This window comes from Cervus canadensis, chromosome 22, assembly GCF_019320065.1.
Source record: "Cervus canadensis isolate Bull #8, Minnesota chromosome 22, ASM1932006v1, whole genome shotgun sequence".
NCBI lineage: Eukaryota > Metazoa > Chordata > Mammalia > Artiodactyla > Cervidae > Cervus > Cervus canadensis.
The window spans coordinates 24229485-24257250 of record NC_057407.1 but is presented as its reverse complement, the minus strand read 5'-3'; the positions used below and the strand labels follow the sequence as shown (position 1 = coordinate 24257250).

At 38.2% G+C, this 27766-nt stretch overlaps 1 protein-coding gene across 16 annotated transcripts in view; it reads left to right on the top strand.

Annotated features, from left to right (window-relative positions):
- Positions 1-27766, top strand: part of MAGI1 (membrane associated guanylate kinase, WW and PDZ domain containing 1) — a 645788-nt gene that overhangs the window by 527616 nt on the left and 90406 nt on the right. For 7 of the 16 annotated variants that reach the window (XM_043441957.1, XM_043441954.1, XM_043441958.1 and 4 more), the window contains 4 exons: positions 5570-5776; positions 13867-14068; positions 23102-23184; positions 27215-27253. In XM_043441957.1, the coding sequence (XP_043297892.1) occupies positions 5570-5776; positions 13867-14068; positions 23102-23184; positions 27215-27253 (531 nt within the window). The remainder of the gene's footprint in view (positions 1-5569; positions 5777-13866; positions 14069-23101; positions 23185-27214; positions 27254-27766) is intronic. The other 9 variants (XM_043441951.1, XM_043441948.1, XM_043441955.1 and 6 more) reach the window with 2 other exon arrangements.

Sequence of the window (27766 nt, the reverse complement as noted above, 5' to 3'; positions counted from 1 at the left end):
AATAGCAGCTGGGACACACACAATTGGCACTTGGGAGGGAGCCCAGTCACCTCAGGAAGTGTGTGTTGGCTAACATGGGCACTGTGGGATGGTCAGGCTCGTGTCTCTTAGAAACTATGCAGCCTGCCAAGTGATAACCTAAATTAATCTTTTATTCATTTATAATTCTTCAAATGATCTTTACTTAGTACCATTAAGCGATCCATAGAGTCTTCATAGGGAGTCTCTTGTGCATAGTCTATGTAAGGAGGTTTGTGTTTCTGGCTAGGCTTGGCTTGATGCTGACCAGAGTGGAAATGATTGATAAGCTGGAGAGTTTCCTGGAAGGGCATGGTTTTGAATTTAAATGCCCGGAGGTCCACATCAGTGGAATGAGTAATATACAGTGGGTGAAGGCAGTGCTGGTGGGAAAGGTGGTAAACGGAGGAGTGCATGAGTCATCTTGCCCTTGGTTGTGTGGAAAGATAACGTGGCCAATCCCAGATTCGGCCAAAATCAATTCATTCACAGACTCATTGGGATTCCTGAGGATTTTTTGAAGTTTAAAAGTTTTCTTCATCCCTCTTGTGTCCAAACCCCTTTTTCTGCTCAGACCTTAGGGTACTCTTCTAGGTTGAGGTCAAGGTGTTTGTCTGACAAAGGCTGGGACACACCAAAGATAGGAGCCAAAACCTCTGTGCAGAAATCCTTAATTGTGTGAGTGTTCAGTTCAGTCGTTCAGTCGTGTCTGACTCTTTGCAACCCCATGGACTGCAGCATGCCAGGTTTCCCTGTCCATCACCAAATCTCTGAGCTTGCTCAAAGTCATGTCCATTGAATCATTGATGCCATCCAACCATATCATCCCCTGTTGTCCCCTTCTCCTCCTGCCTTTAATCTTTCCCAGCATCAGGGTCTTTTTCCAATGAGTCAGTTCTTCGCATCAGGTAGCCAAAGTATTGGAGTTTTTCAGCTTCAGCATCAGTCCTTCCAGTGAATATTCAGAACTGATTTCCTTTAGGATGGACTGGTTGGATCTCCTTGCAGTCCAAGGGATTTTCAAGAGTCTCTCCAACACCACAGTGTAGTGTGGTCCTGGTGAATTTGGTCACACACTTGTCACCAGCATTGCCCATAAGAGACAAATCTCAGGAAGACAGACCTTACAGTTTGTCCAGCAGCATGTCTCAGTATATCCAGATTTGAATCAGAGATACTCAGTTTTTAAATGTGGGTCACTAAATTCTAATTATTTTTAAAAATGTATCTGCAATGGAAACTTGAACCCTCTGCCCTTAGGAAACACCACTTGATAGAAGCTTTTCTGTAAAGGTTGTAGGTAATATGCTAGAGAAGTTTGAATAATTACACTCTCTCGTATTTATAACATCTTATAGTTTACAGGGTACCTTCAAGAAAGTTACATCATTTGATTGTCATGGTAATCCTGTGATGATATTGGAGCTCATGCTGCCATTATCATATCACAGAGAAAGTATGAGATGATAGTAAGTAATTTGCTCAAGGTTATTTGGTCATTGGGAGGTTTACCTGCTTGTTCCTTTATGTGGGTAAAGTTGTGGTACTCTGTTACCATGTGGCAAGCACTTCAGACACATTGTCTCATTAATCCTTCTCCTAAGGTGTAAAGAGTTTCCTTTTAAAGATTAGAAACATACACTGTTAACATTAAGTATTATAGCATGTATCAAGCCTTGTAGTGAAGTCTTTTGCAAGTGCTAAAAGCATTAAATGGACTGTCTCATTGTATCCTCATAATAGGATGAGTCTGCTCTTCACATCAGGTGGCCAAAGTATTGGAGCTTCAGCTTCAGCATCAGTCCTTCCAATGAATATTTAGTGTTGATTTCCTTTAGGATTGACTGGTTTGTTCTCCTTGCAGACAAGGAACTCATGAGTTTTCTACAGTACCACAATTCGAAAGCATCATTTCTTTAGCACTCAGCCTTCTTTATGGTCCAACTCTCACATTCATACATGACTACTGGAAAACAAGCTTTGGCTATATGGACCTTTGTCAGCAAAGTAATGTCTCTGCTTTTCAATATGTTGTCTAGGTTTGTCATAGCTTTCCTTCCAAGGAGCAAGCATCTTTTAATTTTATGGCTATAGTCACCATCCATAGTGACTTTGGAGACCAAGAAAATAAAATATGTCACTACTTCCACTTTTACCCCTTCTATTTGCCATGAAGTGATGGGGCCAGATGCCATGATCTTAGTTTTTTTAATGTTGAGTTTTAAGCCAGCTTTTTCACCCTCATCAAGAGGCTCTTTAGTTCCTTTTCACTTCCTACCATTATAGTGGTATCATATGCATATCTGAGATGTTGATATTTCTCCTTGCAATCTTGATTCTAACTTGTGATCCATCCAGCCTGGTATTTTGCATGATGTACTCTGTATATAAGGTAAATAAACAAGGTGAAAATATGCAGCCTTGTCATATTCCTTTCCCAATTTTGGACAAGTCATTCTATGTAAGGTTCTCACTATGGCTTTCTGACTCGCATACCAGTTTCTCAGGAGACAGGTAAGGTGGTCTGGTACTCTTGTCTCTTTAAGAATTTTCCACAGTTTGTTGTCATCCACACGGTCAAAGGCTTTAGCATAGTCAGTGAAGCAGAAGTAGATGTTTTTCTGGAACTCTCTTGCTTTTTCTGTGATCCAGTGAATGTTGAGCATATGTTAATCTACACTTTGAAAGTGAAAGTGAAGTCGCTCAGTCGTGTCTGACACTTTGCGACCCCATGGACTGTAGCCTACCAGGTTCCTCCATCCATGGGATTTTCCAGGCAAGAATACTGGAGTGGGTTGCCATTTCCTTCTCCAGGAGAGCTTCCCGACCCAGGATTGAACCTGGGTCTCCCACATTGTAGGCAGATGCTTTACTGTAGATTAACGCAAATGAAATTGCTGATATTTGACAGTTTGTCTTCTACCTCAGCAGTTGCATGTGGTTCAGTCTAATAATATGTACTGTATCTGTCTCTAATCAATCTTAAACTAATTTCCAGAGACAGGAAACAACTATGAATAAGTGGGTTGTTTGGGGGAATTTGTAATTGCGTTGAGAAATCTGCTAATCATTTACTAACTTAAGAAAGACCCTGACCTTCCTTGAAAACTGAGGAAAATCCACATAAATTTGTCAAATTTAGGTAGAACTTTTCTTTTCCAGACATTTATTTTTGTCATAAACAAGGATGTCTAAGTTTTAATTGATTTTTAAATGACAATAGCTTCATGAATGTTATAAAATTATAATTATAAAATTATGAATCAAGAGTCCTATCTTTTGAATCACATCCTTCACTGGAAGATTCTTATTTGTAGACATTGGCCTTACTTTAATCTCTAACTGAAAAATGTATGCTATGTTTTGGTATAATAATGATGATAAAGAATTCAGTAGAGCTTTGTCTTTATTTCTTGTTCACCATGAAGATTACTTTTTAAATAGTCAACTGTTTTATTTACCTAAACCCCACTAAGAATCTCCAGTTAGTGAAAATAGTCAATACTGCGGCCAAGATTCAACTTCATCAAAGACATGGGACATCCTTTGGTGTAACCTGTTTAGAAATGCAGGCTGAGTCTTGGCTTATACATGTGTTCATTTTTTCCTGCACTTGTGTTAGTCCCTAGAAACACACATGGATGCCTTTTCTTCATGCTGGTTCCACTCAGTCTCTGTACCTTTGTGTTAGAAAGCTGAATGAAGGTTTTGAAGAGGTTGAGATACCTCCTTGTGTGAAAGAAGTGATTGAGTTGAGTGCAAGCCACCAGAAGGTGCTCATTGACTTCTACGTGGTTTCCTTCAAGTTCAAACATGGTGCCCTTTATTCTGCTGCTCTTTTTTTTTTTTTTCCATTTATTTTTATTAGTTGGAGGCTAATTACTTTACAATATTGTAGTGGTTTTTGCCATACATTGACATGAATCAGCCATGGATTTACATGTGTTCCCCATCCCGATCCCCCTTCCCGCCTCCCTCTCCATCCCATCCCTCTGGGTCTTCCCAGTGCACCAGCCCTGAGCATTTGTCTCATTCTGCTGCTGTTTTTAACATGCGTGTTCAGGATTTCCCTGCTGACACGTGCTGTTTATACCACTTTCAAAGAAAGTGGATGCATATGTTCATAAGTTTGATGATTCAAAAAATAGTTTAAAGAAATAATGTCATAAAGAATATTTAATTATAAAGATAAAGCTTAATGTATATAAACCCTGTAATATCTGTTCGACAATGGGATGAGATTCTTGAGAAGAAACAGTATGTATAGGATTTGTTATTATTTACAAATTCTACTTTACCAAGCGCAAAATTATAGACATTACATAGGATTTTTTGTAGGGCCTAAGAAGATCAGTCTATCTGGCCTTACTCTAAAAGATGTGAGATGCTGAGTGGATTTATGGCATTCTGATGTTGATGCTTTTGATCATATGGTCACTGGATATTATTGATTTTAAGCTGTAGTTTTCAAATTCTGCCCATTCACGAATTACCTTCAAGATTTTGTCTATATCTTGTGATAGTGTCCATTATTTGCTTGACACTTTCTTTAAAATAACTTAATTTTTAACTCGTGTTCAAAAGGAACCTCATTGCTACCATTGTTATTGTATACTCAATTTCTTAGTAAATATATCTGCTTTTTTAAACTTGAAGTTTAATCTTCACATTTTGAAAAGTCAATTTTATAAAGTATTGCTTTATCACTTAACTTTTTAAAGTAAATATTTTATTTTACTAGTTAGATTTCTGTACTGCACACTAAAAATATACACATTTTAAATTAAAAAAATTAGGACATAAAAGCCTATCCTGGTCCTGCCCAGAGTCACTTTGCACGTGAGAGTCAGAGCTGAGCCAAACTCTAGAGGCAAGTGGCTAAAAATGAAAATGGGCACTGACTAGACAAGTGACCCGTGAAGGGTGCCAGTCTGCCACTGCTGACCCGGAGTTTCCTGTGAGAGCTGGGCACGGGTTTGTTCCAGCCACACTTGACTGTGCCAGTCAGACCTGCCATTCAGCTAAAGAGGCGCCACGTGGTGTTCACTCTCTTTTTTAAAAAAAATATTGCTTGGGTTCCCTCTTGAGGAGTTTCCTTATTAAGGGAGGGTGACCTCCACTGTGTCAGCTTGTAAGGGTGCTGGCGGTAATGAATTTGTTATTTTGTGTGCCACTCACTCCAAATTGGATTCTGCATTATGCTAGTGCATATATGTGAAACGGTGACCAATTGAAATTCAAATGTAATGAGGATGAAGCTTTTCCATTCTGCACAGCCCCTTTTGTTTTCGTCCCTAGTAGGTTCTTTCCCCACCACAATGCAGCTTTCCTCCTGGCTTCTGAAATCACCATGTCTAACTGGATAGGACCAACATGTTTTCTTACCCATTCCAGAAATGAAATACAGGTTGTTCTGGTTTTCTAATTTAAAAAAAAAAAAAAAAGAAAAAAAAAATTTTTTTTTTAATGGGCTAAGAGATTTGGATTTGCAGACTTGAGAAAAACAAAGTATTCTTTCTAAAACATGCAAATGTGTCTCTCCATCACCTAGGAAACTATTATGGGACACCCAAACCTCCTAGCCAGCCAGTCAGTGGGAAAGTGATCACGACGGATGCCTTGCAAAGCCTTCACTCTGGTTCCAAGCAGTCGACCCCAAAGCGAACCAAGTCCTACAATGATATGCAAAATGCTGGCATAGTCCACGCGGAGAATGAGGAAGAGGATGATGTTCCTGAAATGAACAGTAGCTTTACAGGTAAAGACCAGATGATGCTCCCCCTCAGCGGACTTGGGGAAGGAGGGCGGAGGGAGGATTTACAAGGAGTTGGTTTTTGTTCTCAGGAAGAATTTGGAAGGATCACTAAAATTCAAACTCTGGCCACACAGTGCTTATGGAAGAGATGGTCTTTTTATTTTTTTCCTGTGCCCAGAATTTTTTTTTTTTTCTTTTTAAAATTTTATTAATTTTTTTAATTGAAGGATCATTGCTTTACAGAATTTTGTTTTCTGTCAAACATCAACATGAATCAGCCGTAGGTATACATATGTCCCCTTCCTCTTAAACCTCCCTCCCATCTCCCTTATTTTTAAGATGTTCATTTTTAATTGAAGGGTAATTGCTTTACAATATGGTTTTGGTTTCTGCCATACATTAATGTGAATCAGCCATAGGTGTACATGTGTCCCCTCCCTTTTGAACTTCCCTCCCACTTCCCACCCCATTCATCCCTCTAGGTTGTCAGAGCACTGGTTTGGGCTCCCTGAGTTATCCAGAAAATTCCCATGGGCTATCTGTTTTACATATGTTAGTGTGTATGTTTTCATACTGCTCTCTCCATTCGTCCCACCCTCCCCTTCCCGCATTGTGTCCACAAGTCTGTTCTCTATGTCTGAGTCTCCACTGCTGCCCTACAAATAGGTTCATCAGTACCATCTTTCTAGATTCCATATATATGCATTAATATACGATAGCTGTGTTTCTCTTTCTGACTTACTTCACTCTGTATAATAGCTGATCTTTTCCTTGGTCTGTTTTTCATGCTTCTTGTCAAGAGTCTTTTAACTTCACCCAGCTATCTTAAAGGGACAGGAGGGAAGTGTTTGTAGAAGGAAATAAAAAATAATCGGCATCCTTTCTCTCTCTTCAGAATGATAAGAATCACTATTTTGTTCATTTATTACTTGGCCTTGACACTGCTCCATAATTAAGGATGATTGTTTATAAAGAGAAATAGAAGAATTTGTTTATATCACTTGATGCTATATGGAATGCATCCTTTTATTTCATACCTTTATAAATAGAGATACAGTAGAAATAAATCATGTTTTCAGTTAATTAATGCAAAGTTTACTACATTCCCTAAGAAATAAAATATGGAAAAATAATAAATATTCTAAGATTATACTTTATATATGTATTTTATATTGCATAGCATATATTACTCATTGCAGTATAATTTTTAATATACAGTCAGAGCTATCTATGCTCAAGCTTAGTAGGCTATATTTTATGAAAGGATCTTCAAAGATGAACCCTCTGCATAAAGCTATGCAGATTAGGACCTGCACATTCCTAGGAGGCACTGTTCACTGAGGCCATGATATATGCTCTATAGGTTAGCACAGTGACCCAGAATGGTTCAATAATATATTTGGCTTTGTGGGGGTTTAATATATAGAGTAACTCAAAATTTAACAGCTCCATAAGACATGAGTTACTCCAGTCTATAAGGTTGTGACTTTGAAGACCATCTTGTTTCTTCTGTTTTTCCTGTACTTATTTTCTTTGATATTTTAGAGTATTTTCCATCTTGTGCTGTTAAGTCTTAACAGAGTCTTTCAGAAAAACAGTTTCTATTAGTTGAGTGCTTTCTACTGCCTGTATGGACCTCTCTGAAGCTTTCTCATTCACTGAATTCAGAAGCCTAAAGTTTTTCAAGTTAACAATTAAAAAAAAATGTTTTTGGTGACTTATCATTGTAACAGTTAGCCCAGCCATTCTGCAAGAAGTGCTAGAGAAAGGAGGAGACCCAGTTTGCTACCCTAGCTTTGTTCTTGGTAGCTGTCTTGTTATGAAGTTAGTATCTAACTTCTCTAATTACTGATTAGGATTCAATCACATCAGGTTCCCCCTTCCAGCCCTAAGGATTCAAGTTCATGAAAATTTCTATTTTCTTCATTAGGCTGGTCACTGACCTATTAACAGTATCTAGGAGAAATTTACCTGTTTTTACTTAAGCATTTATTGAAATCGGCTAATTTCATCTACTTCAAAATATTTTATCCATATATAGTAGTCGTCACCAAAAGGAAAGCACATTATGAAGAAAAAAAGGTCTTGATCTTTCAACAAGTAAGAATAGCAAATCATGATATAACCCAAAAATATAGATGTGGGCATGGAAATATTAATAGACCTTGGGGATAACATACAGTGAAACAGTTCTGCCAAGGTGACTGGATGCTCCCAAGCAGCTTGTGTACCTTTGTGTGTCCTCCTTGTCAGTACAAACCATGAACAGAGCAGGGATAGCTGACTGTAGGTTTTGATGCTTCCTAATTTCTAACCATTATAAATCCCTGTTGTAGAAGCCAAGCCTCAGAAAATCTGACCTTGTAACACCCCTGTTTGAAATCCTGGTGTCAAAAAAAAAAAAAAAAAAAAAATCTGGCCCCAGGTCACCATTGCTAAAGGCAGTGTGAACATTCATTTATGCACAAAGAAAGAAAACTGATTGTCACCTGATCAGATGTACAGGGAGAGAATTGATCTTGAGATAGACAAGCAATTGGGCATCTTCAGTATGCAAGGGATATGTTGAATAAATGGCTCCTCACTTACCAGACTACAAGTATGACAGCTGACAAGCTGTCATACTCTCACTCATGTGAATTCTTTGAAATAATTGCCACTACACAGTCTGTGAGATGTGTACCACGCTAGCTGTGTCAAAGCATCTTGCACTCTGAACCACTTGTAAGTAGCAATCCAGCAACCGCTTCGAGCACAGAGTGGCAGTAACATAATGAGGTCTTGGCTCCTGGTTGGGCCAATTGTGATGAAGGGTACTGGATTCAAATGTAGAAACACCATACAGCTATTTAAAATGATATTTACCTAGAATGTTCTTTAATAATGGGCTATTGGTACGATTTCAGCTGATGTCTGCTTGGGTCTTTTGAAAGGGACACAGGATATCTAAATAACATGCCTAAATAATGTTGGCACTGTCTGCTGGCAGAGAGCAGGGTGCTTAAGGCCTGGAGCATCCTGGGAAGGTTGAGTCTGCCTTTCTGCAACTAAAGATGGAGGCAGGAGCTGAGTCAAGAGCAGTCATCCCAGATTCTTACCATAGAACTTACTGTCGAACGCAAGACAGAGGGAGAATCGTCTACAAATGATGCCCAAATTACAGATTTATAGGCGGCCCTGGAGAGAGAACACTGTATGTGCTTCATGAAAGTAGATGTAAGCTTAAACTATTGGGCAAAACACACAGTTATTTATATAAGTAAATGAAACATTTTTTAAAAGATTTTGTTCATTGTAGAAAAACTTGGAAAATATATAACAAACCACCACAACTAAAAAGTAGTTGATGCATCCATCAACCATATCTAAGAGACACCAAAAGTGTTATTTAATTTTCTTCCTAAGCTTGTTTTCTCAACAGCTTCCCTATTGTTCAACATTAGGCTGCCGATGCTTCTTTTTCATTAGTGATTAATGATAAAATACTGCTTTGGAATGTCAGGAGATAACGATATTACCAAAAGAGTTAATGTTTCCCCAGTGCTCTGTGGCAGGCATTTTGCTAAGCTCTCATGCATATTACTGGGGAGTTCTAACTGCTTGTCTAGTGTTACTCAACCAATGAGGGTCAAAGCTGTCATTTCAACCCAAAAACCCTGACTCCAGAATCTATATGGCTTTGTGTTTTAAGTCAAGTTTACTAGCCCTTTGCAGCATCAAAGGTTTTGACTGGTTATGTACACAGTGAGTGTACACATAAATCTAAATGCATGTGTAATTTAAAATAAGCTCCAGAATGTGTGTTTGACATGAGCTTATGTTCTCAAAGTCACCTTCAAAATGTCCCAAGAGTGTGTGTGTGTGTGTGTGTGTGTGTGTGTGTGATGTAAATACTGGGAAGCATCTGCAAATGAAAATGTTTTTTGTGTTTATTTATGGTTTATGAATCATTTTCACATGTATCTTATAAACCTTTTGGAAATTTTGAGAAATAAGCAGTCTAACTATTATCTTCCCCATTTTGCAGACAGGAACCCTGAGAAATAGTGTTATCAATCCCACTAGGCAGTTGGAGCTTGTAGCTTCTTATCTACTTGCCAGTCTCAGTATTCCATTAATCAATTCTACCTGTCCTCTTTGGATGCATTGGCAATCTTTAGTAATAATTTAGTAATCTAATCTTTAGAGCGTGATAGCAGTGCTCTTAAATGTTCGGTAAATTAAATGAAAGAGTTTTTGAAGTCAGAGCATGTGTCAAGGTCAAAGCTGTGATTAGGACTATGAATTTTTAAAATCTGCTCCTCTCTCTCATTTTTGGACTTCTCATTTTCTTTCAGAGAATGAGAATGTTTAAGGTTCTATTGAAAAAAGAAACAGAAAACTAAATTATCAAGTCGTACGGGTTTAATATCTATGGTGTGTTTTTTTTCCCCAAAAAATTAACTAGATGGAAGGAATCCTTGGGTAACATTCACACATGTCAAATTGTCATGATGTTCATTTTAAATATCTTACAGTTTTGTCAATTATACCTCAATAAAGCTGAGAAATTAATATCTGTAACTTTTTGTAAGTCAGTTATATGTAAATAAAGTGGTTTTAAAACAGGAAGACACTGAGAACCTATAAAATAAATATTTGGATAATTTAAAATAAGTCTCAAAAAAAAAAAAAGGTCTTATTGCTAGAGGAATTTCTTTTTTCTCTAGGAAGTTACAATTTACATGTATGTATTCCCAGTGAGCTAACATTCCCTCCACGTGGTCCAGACTTTGGGATGCTGGCTGGACTCTTTCTTCCTCTCCCTCCTCTCTCTTCTTCCCAGCATGAATTGTATACACTAGGGATTAAATCACATTGTTTCTCTTTTCACATATAGTGCCCTACCTATGGCTACCATCCCTTTCCTGTTACATCTAGTTTCTATTAAAATGGGTTAATTAAAATTTTTCAGTCAAATTAGTGGATGTCTACTATTGTCCCAGCATTTCTCTAACTCTTAAATGTTATATTAAGAGATGACCACTGACGTTGGCCCTGGGTATTTCCTTTAGCCAGTCGTGATCCTGAGCTCTCTTGAGCACTCTGAGCACCAGGCCCTTTGACAGGTGCTTTGCATGTATTGAAAACGTTCCATTCTTGTAGTGCATGTGTTACGCCCATTTTACAGATGAGGAAACAGGTACCCAGAAAGGTAAAGTCTCTTTCAAAGACACACAGCTAGAAACAGGCACACTGTGATTTGATCTGTGGCTTGATGTCTAATCCATCCTTTTCTGCCTATTTGTAATGAATCTGCAGCCTATGGGCCAGCTCTGACTAGCAAGCAAAGATTAACAATAACGACTTTAATGAGGAAGATGAGGTTTATTGTTTACTAAAATCTGTACTGAGTGCTTTACGTAAACTAATCCTCCCTACAACCTTATAAGGTAGGGACTGTTACTCTTCCGACTGTAGAGATAAGGAAACTCAAGCACATAAAGGTTGAGTAAACCCAGCAAACATAAAGCCAAGGTTCAGACTCAAGCAGACTGGCCTCACAGTCGGTGCTTATAGTCACTACCTTTCTTTTTTTTTTTTTTTTTTTTTCGCTTGTGCCAGACACACTGCTTTATTTTTTTAAGGAATTATGATTGGTAAATTGGTAATTTTTGCATCAAAATATAAGTTTCCACCTTTTCTTAAAGAGTCAGAGATCTGGAAACCCTGAGTCCACTTTTTTCAGGATGCTCGTTGCCTGGCACTGAGTTCTCGGCTTCCTTCAGACAGGATGCAGTGTTCTGGATGTCCATCATTTGTACCATGTGGCCGCATCATACTCTGACATGTTGCCAGCTGACAGAACCCATCCGAGAAACTGAAGATTCCAGTGATTTTTTTTTTAAAGTAGTTTTTGTATCTCAGTCTTCAAAATGTAATGCTTGTACTAGAATCTCCATCACCTGGGTGCTCTCAAAGTATGTATTTTGAACCTAATTCCAAATCTATACTCTGAAGCAGGGAGCCATGCCTGGAGGAGGAATGGGCATCCAATTGCAGTATTCTTGGCTGAAGAATCCTGTAAACAGAGGAGCCTGGTGGGCTACAGTCCATGGGGTCACAGAGAGTCAGCCATGACTGCGAGACTTTGCACACATGCATGCTTTTAATTCTTGCCAACTTTTGAATCTTTGTTATTAATTACCAATTTCAGGGGCTTTCCTGGTGGCTCAGCTGTCAAGTATCTGCCTACAGTGCAGGAGACAGAGGAGACACAGGTTCAGTCCCTGGGTGGGGAAGATCCCCCGGAGTAGGGCATGGCAACCCACTCCAGTATTCCTGCACGGAGAATCTCATGGACAGAAGAGCCTGGTGGGCTACAGTCCTAGGGTTGCAAAGAGTCGATCAAGACTGAATCAAGTGAGCACACATGCTCGCACCAGTTTCAAACTGTTTCTTCCATGGTGGCTTAATTTCCTCTTTTTTTCTTCTAACTTAAAATTTTACTAATCTCCACTCATAGGTGCAAATTGTAAAAGCAATTCAGATTGATTTAAGCAGGAAAGGGAGTTGAGGGAATCAAGCAGTTGGAGAAGCCAGGAGTACATGTAATCCTCTGAGAGGCTTCATCAGGGGTATTGGGTGACTTTCCCATTTTTCATCTGTACTTTCCTCCGTGTGGGTTTAGTTCTCAGATAAGCCTTGCCAAGGTTCTCAAGATGGCCATCAGCACCATCAGCATTCTCATCTCACAACATGAGAATCTACCAGCTTATTAATTTTAGCATCAAGAGGCTACCTCTTCTTGCCTAATAGTTCCTCAAGCACTTGCAGGCTGAACAGTCTGTAATTTGCCATGGATCATGTGCCTGATCCAACCATAAAGGCATGAGTGAAATGGGTGTGACTTGAGCCCACTGCATGAGCTTGGAGTGGGAATCAGTCAGTCTCCACCTGGACCACATGAACCTCCGATGAAGGAGATGATTTCCAAATGGAGATCTGAGTGGTTGGTACCAGAAGAAGAGGGTATAGATGCAGGGCGGTGAAAGACCCCAGGCTTCTTTCTCAGAAGCAGTGGATTTTTGGTGGAGGTAATCATTTAATAGGCTTGACATGTCCTCCATCCAACTTTTGGATTGCCTTTATTCTCATGTGTGTCATTGGGAGCTACTCATCAGAGAAAGATTTGAAAGCAACCTTTTATTATTCCTCAGTTGGCTATGAGTAAACCAGAAATGTCTGTAGGAGAATTATTGTGGGAGACAGAAAATGACTACATCCCCTGATTAATGTTTTAAAGTCCCATAGAGATTGACATTTAATATCATCAGCCTCTATAAAAATTCAACCAGAATGTCAACAATGCCGTTTGTGGAAACTCTGATGACATCCCCTCTGGATATTTCTAGTTAATAAGAAGGCAAGGAGATTCAGAAACTTAGAGCCTTCAAGACCCAAGTCAAATCAGTCCACCCACAGGATACTCTTTGCGGGTAACTGTCTTGGTTTTCACAGGAACATTCTACTCACTTTTCCAAAAGAGGCTAGACTGACTCATTGGTGGGGCTGTCTCTATTCTAAACCTTTGTAGACTTTTTAGTTTGATTTGTCAGTCTTTGATATTTGCCACCATCTACCAAAAATATTTTAGATAAACTTTTACAAATGGATGATAATGTCACTATCTCTGTGTTTTCAGCATGGACTTTTTCCTTGCCCCAGAAGTCCTTTTGAGTCATGAAGCCAAATGATAGCTAAGTAATGAGAGTTCAGCTCAGTCTGTGACTTGATGGCCTTCTTAAAGTTAGAGGGACTTGAGGGTTTGAGTCATGAATATGTTGCTTCTTTGACATTTCCAGGATTGTGAGTAATGCATTATTTGAGCATATTTTCTCCTTTTCTTCTTTTTCGGTAAAATAAATTTGGTTCATCACGTCAGTTTTCTATTAAAAGAACTTTCATCAAAGTAAGACAGAATGTAGTTGATGTCCTGCAATTAGGAGAGGATTTTAAGAACATAAATGTGCACAGTAGTGATCACCCTGGTTTGGAGTATGATTGATGAATTATTATTATTTTTTTTTTCTCTCTCTCTGGTGAATAAATAGCCGATTCTGGTGACCAAGAAGAGCACAGTCTCCAAGAAGCAACGCTCCCACCTGTGAATAGTAGCATCATCGCTGCTCCCATCACGGACCCTTCTCAGAAGTTCCCTCAATACCTACCTCTTTCTGCAGAGGATAATTTAGGTCCTCTACCTGAAAACTGGGAGATGGCCTATACCGAAAATGGAGAAGTCTATTTTATAGAGTAAAGTACCATTATTTCTACTTGAATCTCTCCCCTTTTCCCCCCTATTTCCCTTCTCTTTCTCTAGCAGCTACAGATGTAAATTAACTCTAAAAGGATTGATCACATGCTGTTGGTCTTCTCTCCTACAATTCAACAAGCCTTGTACAAAAAAAGCAATTAGCATAACATCCTAACCGTTGAATCTGAAGAGCTGGAAAAAGCATAAGGATAATTATTTCCCTAAAGAGTTAAACAACTAAATTACGGTGCATATATAAATTATGATATTATATATTAATATGAAGAATATATCTAGCTGCTTAGAATAGGTAAATCCTTTGCTTTTTTTTTTTTTTCTTAATTGGATTACAGTTTCCTTTTGAGTGTTAAAGAGTTCTTCACATATTTTTGATTCAGTTCATTAATTACATTTGTAATTTGCAAACACTTTGTCCAAATTTGATTTTTCATTGTCTTAACTGCATCTTTTAAAAAGCCAGAAGTTCTTAATTTTTACGAACTCTAATCACTTTCTTTTTTCCTTTGTGAATTGTGTTTTTATTGTGGAACCTAAGAAACCTTTGGCTGACTCGAAGTCAAAATTCAGTCATTTTCTGCTATATTTGTTTTAGAAGTTTTATAGCTTACATTTTACATTTTGGTATATGATCTATTTTTAGTTATTTTTTTTACATGGTGCAAGGCAAATAGGTTAAAGTTTGAGAATATGAAGATGTGAAAAGTCTTTTAAAATTAAAAACTTAAATATTATATAGTTAAACATTTAGCAACCTATACTGGTAAGGAAAAAAAATGTATAAAATTGAAACCATTCTAGAAAATCTAAGCTAATGTAATTTCTTAACCATGACAGTCAATTTTTTAAATTCTTTGGCTCTCCTTTTGAGATTTCCTATTATCATTCACTATAGTATTATGAACCTGTAAAAAATAAAAACAAAAAGACCAATTAAACTATGAAATAATTCAAAACATAGATAAATCTGTTCTACTCAAATGGATTAATGTTGCAGGTCTGCTGTTCAGGGAACAATAACAGACATTTCTGAACAATGTGAAGTATCTTATTTTGTAAAATACATGGGTATATACACTTATGTGCTGTGCTATATGTATATTTGTTTTCTGTGAATACGTAGATATAATTCTATGTGAAGAAAAATTCCAGGAATATCTATTAACACTTGAGTTTGAGTTAAGTAAGGAATTTAAGAAATTTATTTTCTTAACTACATTATACCTTTCTGTGGGGTCTGAATACATATCACCACTTAGAAAGATATTCCAGCATACATTTTGTAATCAGAAAAATCAGCAAGGGTAAGTACAATTTTCCTAAAGATTTGGGAGTATGGGGGAAGGCTTGGGTGTCAAAACATCCTCTCTCAGAACTAACCTAGGAAGTCAGAGATGAGTGAGCTATTGCTCCTGGGTTATTTTCCAGCCTGAAGGAGATGACAGTCCACATTTTTGTCTTCATGTTAGTGACAAATGCTTGTTGAAGACAGGGGTGGACGATGAAATCTTTCCTTTGGAGTTAGGAAAGTACACTGGTTAAGAACTCTCCAAAGCTCCTTATCCGTGTGACCTCGTGAACTTGAGTTTGCCTCTCCGCATCTCAGTTTTCCCTATCTGTAGAAGGACGTAAGTGTTATTGGTCATGCCTACCCTGTCAGATTTTCGTGAGAGTTAGGTGAGATAAGGGATGTAAAACTTGGACTCGTGCCAATTAGTGAGTATTATTGTTACTGTTACCATGTTTATTTTCATCACGTGGTTATTACAGAGGAGCTTAAATGTTATGAAAATGGATGTCAGCTATGAGCTTAGAATTTTGTACTTAGCTTTTGTGATAAGTTGTCCTCTAAATTATGCCTGTTAGTAAGGAATAATTGTATGTAGCAAAGGAAAATAACAGAGGAATTCCTAAAACAGAGTAATATATGAAACTCAAACTTTTGGAAAAGAATGTGTTAATAGTTTGCTCAAGACTGACTTGATAAATTTGAAAAAAAAAAATTGGTTATTTTGAGGGTTAGTGAGGACTGTGGTTAGTAAAAATAGTTAGTGAAGACCCAAGGCTTTGAGTGCTTTAGAGGAGAGTATGGTGATTTGCTTACTTTTTATAACCTAGTTTAGCTTTTAATCAGTGCTAGGCCAATCTTTGGTCTATTGTTTAATAGAAAATTTATACAGAAGTATAGCTTATTATGACAACTCTGTGATTTGGTCTGCAGCAGCCAGATTCCATACACATTAAATTATTAGATGCACACAATTTGGACTTCCTTCATAGCTCAGTGATACAGACTCCACCTGCCAGTGCAGGATATGTAGGTTCGATCCCTGGGTTGGGAAAATCCCTTGTAGAAGGAACTAGCAACCCACTCCAGTATTCTTGCCTGGGGAATTCCATGGACAGAGGAGCCTGCCAGGCTACAATCCATGGGGTCACTGAAGAGTCAGACACAACTGAGCAACTAAACAATAACAGTTTATCCTGTTTGATGAGTTTTCCAGTATCCTCCATTCTGAAAAACTTCATCTTAGATTGTCTTACATTGAATAACAAGTTAAATTTCTACAGCCTCAGATCTGCCTTGTTTTACTTATACACATGTAAGTCTATGTTAGCTTTACATTTTATGGGAAATCTAAGAAATACTGGAACATTAAAAATTAAGCATAAACTTGCAAACCCTGGAGATTGTATAGCAAATGAACATAAGAAGACTTGAAAAGGAAATAAGAATAATGCAGATGGGCTAGGGAACTTGGGATCACAGAAATGACAGGTCGTAAATTCCCTGAATTTTCTTTTTACCTCATATATCTCAGATTTAGAGCTGTAGAAGCCAGTAATCCAGAAACACCAACAAATTGACACCAAAAAACAAAACCCTCATGAAAGGAAATAAAAGATACATAGACTGATTGTCTAACTGGAAAATCACCAGAAATATACATGAAGTTCTAGAATAAATGAGTTCAGCAAGATAGAAGCTAATCATACAAATACCAGTTATATATCTATATACTAACAATGAGCAAGCAGATAACAAAATTCAAAATGAAATATAATTTACATTTACTTTTTAAAAAAATCACTTAGGTATAAACCTAATGAAATATGTACAGGATTTGTATTCTGTAAACTACAAAATGCTGATGAAAGAAATAAATGAAAGTTTAAGTAAATTGAGAGACCTATTCTATTCATGGATCGAAAGACTCAGAATTGATATAGTAAAGATGTCAGTTCTCCCCAAATGTGTGTACAGGTTTAATATAAATCCTGTCAAAATCTCAGTGAAGCTTTTTGTTAGTATTGGCAAGTTTATTGTAAAATTTATTAGCAAAAGGCAAAGGAACTAGACTAGTTAAAACAGTTTTGAAAAGGAGAATAAAGTCACAGTAATCAGTCTACCCGATATCAGGCTTATTATAAATCTTCAGTCATAAAGGTTGAATGCTACTGATGAAGAAATAGACCCATAGATCAAAGGAACCCACAAACAGACTCACAAATGTGTCCAACTGATTTTCAGTAGAGAATGCAAAAGCGGTTCAATGCATGGAAGGTAACCTTTTCAATAAGATGGTACTTTAAGCACGTCTATAGCCAAAGGCAAATAAATTAACCTGAAACTAAACCTCTTGCCTTATTTAAAAAAAAAAAAACTCAAAATAAATCATCATAAAGTATAAAATGTAAAGTAATAGAATTTTTAGGGGAAAAAAAAGTAGAAATTCTTTGAAACCTAGTAGTAGGCAAGGGGTTCTCAGACTTGACATCAAAAGCATAATCCTAAAAGGAATAATTGGTCAACTCAGGTTTATCAAAATGAAAAAATTTCACTTTGCAAAGACTTGTAAGTAGATGAAAGGACAAACTATACACAGGGAAAAAGTATAAAGCTGGTATCTCAAAATGGACTGGTATCTAGAATATGTAAAAGTGAAGTCGCTCAGTTGTGTCTGATTCTTTGTGACCCCATGGATTGTAGCCTACTAGGCTTTTCCATCCATGGGATTTTCCAGGCAAGAGTACTGGAGTGGGTTGCCATTTCCTTCTTCAGGGGATCTTCCTGACCCAGGGATCGAACCCGGGTCTCCCACATTGTCGGCAGATGCTTTTACCATCTGAGACACTCTCAAAACTCAACAGTAAAAAGAAAAAAAAATCCAATTAGAGAATGAACTAAAAAACACTAAATGTTGGTAAAGATGCCAAGAAGCTATATCACTAACACGTTGCTGGTGGGTATGTAAAATTCTGTGGTATTCCAAAAAGCAGTTTGGCATTTTTTTAAACTAAACATTTCAATTACCATAGAACCCAGCCATTGCACATTTGTCCAGAGAAGAGAATACTTTGTTGTGGTTGTTTAGTCACTAAGTTGTGTCTGACTCTTTTGCAACCCCATAAACTGTAGCCTGCCAGGCTCCTCTGTCCATGGGATTTTCCAGGCACGAATACTGGAGTGGGTTGGCATTTCCTTCTCCAGGGCATCTTTCCAAACTAGAGATCACACCCGTGTCTCCTACATTGACAGGCAGATTCTTTACCACTGGGGCATCTAGGAAACCCAAGTGAACACTTATATTCACATAAAAGCTTGTGCATAAATGTTTATAGTAGTCAGTTCAATCACTCAGTTGTGTCTGACTCTTTGCAACCCCATGAATTGCATGCAACACACCATGCTTCCCTGTCCATCACCAACTCCTGGTGCTTGCTCAAACTCGTGTCCATTGAGTCGGTGATGCCGTCCAACCATCTTATCCTCTGTCGTCCCTTCTCCTCCTGCCTTCAGTCTTTCCCAGCAACAGGGTCTTTTACAGTGAGTCAGTTCTTCACATCAGGTGGCCAAAGTTTTGGAGCTTCAGTGTCAGTCCTTTCAATGAATACTCAGCACATGATTTCCTTTAGAATTGACTGGTTTGATCTCCTTGCAGTTCAAGGGACTCTTTAAGAGTCTTCTCCAACACCACAGTTCAAAAGCATCAATTCTTTGGTGCTCAGGTTTCTTTATGGTCCAACTCACACATCCATACATGATTACTGGAAAAACGAGCTTTGACTAGACGAACCTTTGTCGGTAAAGTAATGTCTCTGCTTTTTAATATACTGTCTAGATTGGTCATAGCTTTTCTTTCAAGGAGCAAGTGTCTTTTAATTTCATGGCTGCAGTCACCCTCTTCTGTGATTTTGGAGCCCAAGAAAATAAAGTCTGTCACTGTTTCCATTCTTTCTGCATCTATTTGCCATGAAGTGATGGGACCGGATGCCATGATCCTTTTCTGCATGTTGAGGTTTAAGCCAGCTTTTTCACTCTCCTGTTTCACTTTCATCAAGAGGCTCTTTAGTTTTTCATTGCTTTCTGCCATAAGGGTGGCATCATTTGCATGTCTGAGGTTATTGATATTTCTCCCAGCAATCTTGATTCCAGCTTGTGCTTCATCCAGCCTGGCATTTTGCATGATGTTCTATGCATATAAATTAAATAAGCAGGGTGACAGTATATAGTGTTGACTTACTCCTTTCCCAATTTGGAACCAGTCCATTGTTCCATGTCCAATTCTAACTGTTGCCTCTTGTCCTGCATACAGATTTCTCAGGAGGAAGGTTAGGTGGTTTGGTATTCCCATCTCTTTAAGAATTTTCTGCAGTTTGTTGTGATCCCCACAGTCAAAGGCTTTAACATAGTCAGTGAAGCAGAAGTAGATGTTTTTCTGGAATTCTCTTGCTTTTTCTATGATCCAATGGATGTCGTTCCCTTCTCCAGGGGATCTTCCCAACCAGGGGTCGAACCCAGGTCTCCCATATTGCAGGCGGATTCTTTATCAGCTGAGCCACTAGGGAAGCCTGTTCATAATAGGTTTTCTTCTAAATAACCCGAAGCTAGAAGCCACCCAGGTGTCCTTCAGTGGTTAAACTGTAGTACATTCATGCCATGAAATACTATTGACAATAACAACAGTTACTGATGTATGCAACAATCTTGAGGAGAGTTATGCTGAATAAAAAATGCAAATCCCCAAAGATTGCATACCATGTGATTTCGTTTATGTAACATTTTTGGTATGACAAACGTATGGAAATGGAGAAGAGATTAGCGGTTGCCAGGGGTTAGCAGCGGGTTTTTTTGCAGGTAAGGGTTGGAAGGGAGCCAAGTGTGGCTGTCAAAGGGCAACATGAGGGATCCTGTGATGGTGGACCTGTTCCATATATTGACTGTTTGGCTGTCAGTATCCCAGTTGTGACTTTGTACTATAGTTCTGCAAGATGTTACCTTTGGTGGTATCTTGTAGGGTGAATGTAGGATCTCTCTTTGTTCATTCTTACAACTGCATGTGAATCTACAATTATCTTGAGATACAAGTGTTTGTTTGTTTTTTTTTATTTATATATTAACAAATATTTATTGAATGACTTCTATGTTTTAGAAAGCTCTAAGCACAGGGAATTCTGCAGTATCCCAAATGAGAACATATTTTTTTTTTGTCATACATTGATATGAATCAGCCATAGATTTACACATATTCCCCATCCCGATCCCCCCTCCCACCTCCCTCTCCACCCGATTCCTCTGGGTCTTCCCAGTGCACCAGGCCCGAGCACTTGTCTCATGCATCCCACCTGGGCTGGGGATCTGTTTCACCATAGATAGTATACATGCTGTTCTTTTGAAATATCCCACCCTCACATTCTCCCACAGAGTTCAAAAGTCTGTTCTGTATTTCTGTGTCTCTTTTTCTGTTTTGCATATAGGGTTATCGTTACCATCTTTCTAAATTCCATATATATGTGTTAGTATGCTGTAATGTTCTTTATCTTTCTGGCTTACTTCACTCTGTATAAGGGGCTCCAGTTTCATCCATCTCATTAGGACTGATTCAAATGAATTCTTTTTAACGGCTGAGTAATATTCCATGGTGTATATGTACCACAGCTTCCTTATCCATTCATCTGCTGATGGGCATCTAGGTTGCTTCCATGTCCTGGCTATTATAAACAGTGCTGCGATGAACATTGGAGTGCACGTGTCTCTTTCAGATCTGGTTTCCTCAGTGTGTATGCCCAGAAGTGGGATTGCTGGGTCATATGGCAGTTGTATTTCCATTTTTTTAAGAAATCTCCACACTGTTCTCCATAGCGGCTGTACTAGTTTGCATTCCCACCAACAGTGTAAGAGGGTTTCCTTTTCTCCACACCCTCAGCCAAAGGATTAATCTCAAAAATATACAAGCAACTCCTGCAGCTCAATTCCAGAAAAATAAATGACCCAATCAAAAAAAAAAAAATGGGACAAGTGTTTTTTTAAAATATCACACCTAATCTTCCCTCCCGTCATTCTCCATTTTTGCTCTCTTATTGTGTAAGAATAGCACAGATATTTCTGTGTGGGACTCCTTGGATTTGATTCTGTGTGTCAGCAGAGTGTCCTTTTCAGGTTTCTTCACATCTCTGTCCTCAGTTTTCTCATTTGGAAAATAGGGAGTAATCATTTTAATACTAATGATACTCCTCTCATAGGGTTCTTGGTAAGGATTAAGTAAATTGTAATTTATGTGTAAATGACAAAGCAGGTTAAGATAGTTTTAATTGGGCTTTTGGTTATTCTATAGGTCCTGCTTCATGATAAAGATAATAACTTCCTGATGGTCCCCCAGCTCCCTGTCTCTTCCCCCTCAGCTTTCTTTGCTGATTGGACCCCATCTCACAAGAGCTCTGTCTCTGCACAGTCTTTCCTGCAGGCGGCATAGCCAGGCCCTGGGTTAAACCCTGTTTCTCTGGGCCAGTTATTTCTCTTCCTTCATCTCTAGGTCCAAACTGTTCTGAACACTAGTCTTGTATATTCTCCACATACTCTTCCCAAATATACCCTCCAGTTTCTTCTCTACTCCCCACCTTCCACCCCCCAACTACACTGGTGCTTAAAACCTTCAGAAAGTTCTCTTTGTTCTAAGGATAAAACCCCCAAATTCTTAGTGAAAGTGAAAGTCACTCAGTCGTGTCCGACTCTTTGTGAGCCCATGGACTATACAATCCATGGAATTCTCCAAGCCAGAATACTGGAGTGGGTAGCTTTTCCCTTCTCCAAGGGATCTTCCCAACCCAGGGATCGAACCCAGGTCTCCCGCATTGCAGGCGGATTCTTTACCAGCTGAACCACAAGGGAAGCCTAAGAATCCTGGTGTGGGTAGCCATCCCTTCTCCAGGGGATCTTCCTGACCCAGGAATCAAACCGCGGTCTCCTGCACTGCAGGTGGATTCTTTACCAACTGAGCTACATGCCTGCAAAAGCATGCATGACTGGCAGAATTAGGATAGGTTAGACAGGCTAGTTCTACATAGACAAGGAAATATTGTTGGTTGTGATACTTGTAGCAGTATTACCTTTCATTTGTTTTATTTTATTTGAACACATTTTAGACAATGTTTGTAGTCTTTTGCACATTCCGTTTTTCACCTAAGCCTTAAGTTTTTCCCATCAATTAATAAGATTTGAATCTAGAATTAAAAACTGTGATAATTTTTTAAAAATATTTGTTAGTACAACTTAAACTTAAGACTTTACTACCTACACTTGCAGAAAAATTTTTTTTTCTGTGTTTCATTTTTGGTTTGCAGCTTGAACTACTGGACTTGTAGCTCTTTGATCCTCTTACTTAGTTTGCATAAAATGGACTGGTTGCTCAAGCAGAATTTTTTCCCAGGTCTGCTTCAGGTCAATCAGCCCAGTCATTTGCCTCTCATGATCGAAGGGCAACAGTGTCTATTGAAACACTTCATCTCTGGTTGGGCTCGACCCTCCTGAAGGAAGTAGAGTTTCATGTCCAGCCACTCCAAGCTTCTCCTTATTCCAGGGCTCTCTTTTGCCCTCAGTTGACTGTTAGACAGTATCTTTGCTTTAGTGAAGAGTAAATATTCAAGACTGTTTAAATCTTTTGTCATTGAGTTTTTACATTCCCCGCCCCCCCACCACCACCCTTTCAAACATATTTCTTATTTCTGAATTTCAGCCACAACACAAAAACAACATCTTGGTTAGACCCTCGGTGCCTGAACAAGCAGCAGAAGCCTCTGGAAGAGTGTGAGGATGATGGTAAGGGGCTAAGAAAGTCTGAGTGTAAGTGGGCTTGTTCACACATGGAAATTTTATTTTATTTGTTATTCTTTTGCTGTACTGTGTGGCATGCGGGATCTTGGTTCACCAACCAGACTGAACCTGTGCCCCTTGCAGTGGCAGTGCAGAATCTTAACTGCCGGGGAAGTCCCACATGCGAAGTTTAAAGAGTTGTAGCACGGTCAGCCAGGTTTCTAACGAAGAGTTTCTGAAAGATAATCCAGTTTCTAGTAAGTGCATTATGGTTTCCAAAAGCAGGAGAGAAATCTGTAAAATTGTTTTAGAAGAACAGTTTGTTTAAACATAAAGACATACTCAACTCTCTATTAGAACTGCAGCACAGTCAGGAAGGATTCAGATGTAGATGCAACCTAAGCCCTTCAGGAACTTGGAGAAAACTCTAGAAAGTCTCTAGGAATTTAGAAACCAAAAATGCTTTGGTCACTTACCTTCTGAACTGTAATCATATATTGTGACAGTGTTTGAGAAAAAAAATATTAGAAGCTTTTCTTGAAGTGTTCATGCTTCATAATTTGAGTATTTCTCCAGGTTTAGCATAAAGAAAGCAGATCTTACTATGTTTGGGAATCTCTGTGTGGCTTAGAGTATATCCTAAATATGAGAAAGTACATTCTTCCACAGAAGAGGATGAGGTGTTACCCTTAGCCCCACTCTTTCTGTTAATGTAAAGAAAAAAGGTTCAGCTGTCAATAAAGTCTAATTCAAGACTTTGTAATTTCTAGTTACTTTTGCAAAAGTGAAAAAGAAATTAAGGTTGAACAAGTGTGTTCCTTTTTGATTTCTCCTAAGTTTTACCAAAATTGCTTTTTGACACGGACAAATTAAAAGGGAAATGGCTTGCTTTACTACTCATTATTCATTCCTGGTATTTGAATTAGTAGTATAATTATTGAATATACATTTTACTGTAAGTTAGTGAAACTTTATTAATTTATTCTATGAGGCAGAATTATTTTCTGTTTAAACTTGATGTTTGTTTGAAAATATAAGCCAGTAAAGTATGATCCTGTGAGAGCTTTAAACTGCAGGATATATATGGATTGTAAGATTGCATGAAATGAACATAGAATTGTGTGTTCATGTTTATCTGAGTAACTTCAAGTGGAAATACAAATTCTTCTGACTGAGGAGGCATAACTGAGAGACTCATTTTATTTGGATTGCTTAGTCATAAAGAAGAAAAGAAACAGGCATGGGCAAATGCATTATTTTGCATCCTTAAGGATAATGGGCTATCATGATTATTCACATATTCTATTTAATATGTCATACAGAGGTGACCAGTTTTCAAAGGTAAGAACATAAAATACATCCAACCATAAAACTTCTTGGAACAGAATGTAATCTTCATTTGATGCCTGAGATTTCAAAGCTATTTTAGGCCCTCTTATTACCATCAGATCTTCAGTTTCACTATCCATTATAATTATAGTAGGAATGTATGAAAATGCCTGTTAGTATAATTTGATAGATAATAGAAGACTCCGATAGCTTTTACTGAGAAAAATGGAGTGCAAGTGTTGATACAATTACTGAAATTTTTTTTTAGCCATTCTAATAATTTTTAATTCTTAGAGTTCATGTCACTGGTGTGAACATTATTCCCTTTGGGACAAGTATGTATTCATATCCAATGCAGTTCACTTAGTGATTGTCGCTTCACCATTAGAATTCATATGTTCTTTTTCTGGTGGAAACTCTATGTATGTCCGTATGCCTGTAAAACCACAAATGGTTTAAGTATATACAAGCAGATTCTACCACAGTGGCAAGTATCCATTCCCGTATCTGCCTTTTCTCCTGCCAATTTCCATAACACTGTCTTGTGCTGTTTATATCACGTCACAAAGAAGAGTCACATTGTTCTTTTACAATACTGTTCCTGTGTTTCTTTCTGCTCTCTGTAGGTCACATGCATGTTGAATGTAACAGTATAACATTATTGTAAAATTTTTTTCTGTTTTCTTTTTCCTATCTCAAAAATGCAGAAACTAATTTGGGATTTTGATATTTAGTGTATAACCCTTACTGTGATTTCTGTGTTTTAGTAGTTCAATTAGATTTCTCCCTTGTTTGTGAGCTGCAGACCAGTATTATAATATTTAATAATGCTTTTTGTCCTAAAGAGAGTTTATATTCATTCTGATTAAAACCCAACTAATGATTCCCATCAACCCAAATCTGGTCTTCTAAAAGTACTCCCTGTCTTAAGTGAACGGTAAATTCTTGCATACTTAAGAGTCTCTCTCGACCTTTTATTTTTCTTAACACCCATTTCTAATCCATGTGCTCCCAGCTGAGTTCACCTTGCCTCCCAGATATCTTTGGAATTCATTCTCCGTTTTCCTCACCGTGTATATACCATCCTAGTCAAGGTCATGCTCATCTTCCACCCACACTCTTGCCCACTCTCCTTGCACTGTATTAAGAGCAGTCTGTTAAAATGTGTTTGCGTTATCACCACTGCCTCAAGCCCTGTTTAATATTGTAGCTCTCTGGTCTGTTGAGTGAATGCCAGGTTCAAAGCTTGTCTTTCCAAGTTCTCTGCAGTTCAGCCTCTGAGCTTGTCTGACTCTACTTCCATCGCACATTCTGTCCATCACCCCCAGTCCTTATTGAGTTCCTGCTCTGTGATAGTTAGATGTGCAATTCTCCCTTCTTAGAATGCTCTTACATTCCACAAATAATTGTTGAATGTTTTTTGTATGTCAGGTGCATTCTGGGAAAGTCAGTTGTATCATTGAACACAATAAACAAGAAGCCCCACTCTAGCTAAGCTTAAATTCTAGCCATTTTTCACTTTAAGTCTTTTCATTCAATTTTACATAATGTTCAGATGACGGCTTAGGGACTTGCTCATAGTAAATCTCATTAAAGAATTTTTAAGGGAATGAATGAGTGCCCCAAAAGATATTTTAAATAATATCCTAATGGGCATTTTCATGAAAGATTTTATGTAAATAAGATTCCCTCCTTAGGGAACCAGTGCCAGTGTCAACCTTATTACTTTATTGTTGGCAGTTGGTGACTAAAGTCAATAATCAATTCATTTGTTTGTTTTTTCATCCATTTGAGAAATATTTGGTACCTGTTATATATCCAAAGCTCCAGTGGGCACTGAGCACTGAAGCAGTGAAAGCGGACTTGATCCCTGTGTTTGTTTAGCTTACGGTGGAGGGGACAACCGTAACTGTGGAGGAAGTGACTTGTATGGTGTCCTATATTCTCTTTGCAGTCATAACAAAATGCTTCACTGACAGCAAGAGGTGGTCAGGAGTGAAAAGGATATTGACTTGTTTTGCTTACTGAAATTATAGAGAACATTTTCATCCTAATATTTCTGAGCTGCTTGACTTGGAAATCTTAAGCAAAGTAAACTCTGCTTCCCAATCGTCCTTTCAGGGCGGCCTTCAAGCCTCACCTCCCGATGTACATCATCCTGACATAGTTCATTTTTCTAACTCCTTTTGAAAGACGAAGTGTAGCTTATCTTAGAATCTGTGTTCTCAATTTGACCTCACCTTCCGTTTTTCAGGCAGCAGTATTACTTATAGGTTAAGTAATTTTTTAATTGGAGTATAATTGCCTCGCAGATTAGAGGATCATAGAAGGATTAAAAGGACTAATATTGAAAGGTCTAGCAGCTTTGTTTGCTCGAAATAAGGTCTGTAATAAGTGACTTTCCACGTAAGAACACCAAAAACCGCGAAGGTGTTTGTCATCTTTTACAACCAATCAAACCTTATTTTGACACACAAGGAAATGAGCCATGTAATTATGTTGCCAATATCAGCTCTTCCCGTTTTGTGATTTACACTGAGGTCTCTTGAGTTGAGTAGCCAAGCCAATGAAATAAGCCACAATGCAGGTAAGGACATAATAAAGTGATGTGTTTGCTGTTTTTCTTGAAGGGAGTTTCCTTCCTTGGTGCCGGTGTCTGAATTTTTCTTTCTTTCTTTTCTGTCTCATTCCTGCTATTCCTTTGGAGAAGAAGGGATCCATACGGAGGAGCTGGACAGTGAACTAGGTAAACTCTCCCAGCCTGCATGACTTGCTCTGGGTGCTTTGGTTTCCAGTGACTTGCTTAATCCCTCTGTTTCTTTAGTGTGCGCTTCTTCAATTATGATTTTCATTCCAGCTTAGCCACAAAAGGTCAGTCGTATACAACCCATGTGTCTGACTGCAGACATCATACAGAGTTGTAATAAATTGTGTCTACAAAGAAAAAGTCTGAGGGAATTGGGACTAGAATGAGAGTTAGCAGATCAGTACTCTCGTAAATTAAGGATTAAGAGAAAACTGAGGGATAGTTGCTTGCCATGTCCCCTGAACTCTCCTATAGTCTATCTCGATCTCAATTCTTTATTTGGTATGAGTGGTTTTCTCCATGGGGAATATAGAAAAGCAAAACAAACAAAAATCTACCAGACTAATTGAAAGATCTTAGGGAGAGTAACAGCAGTACCACAGTTCCACTGATAAACTGAATGGTTGCTAAGTCCTAGTGTTACATTGTTCGTCACAGGCTACTTGTTGACTT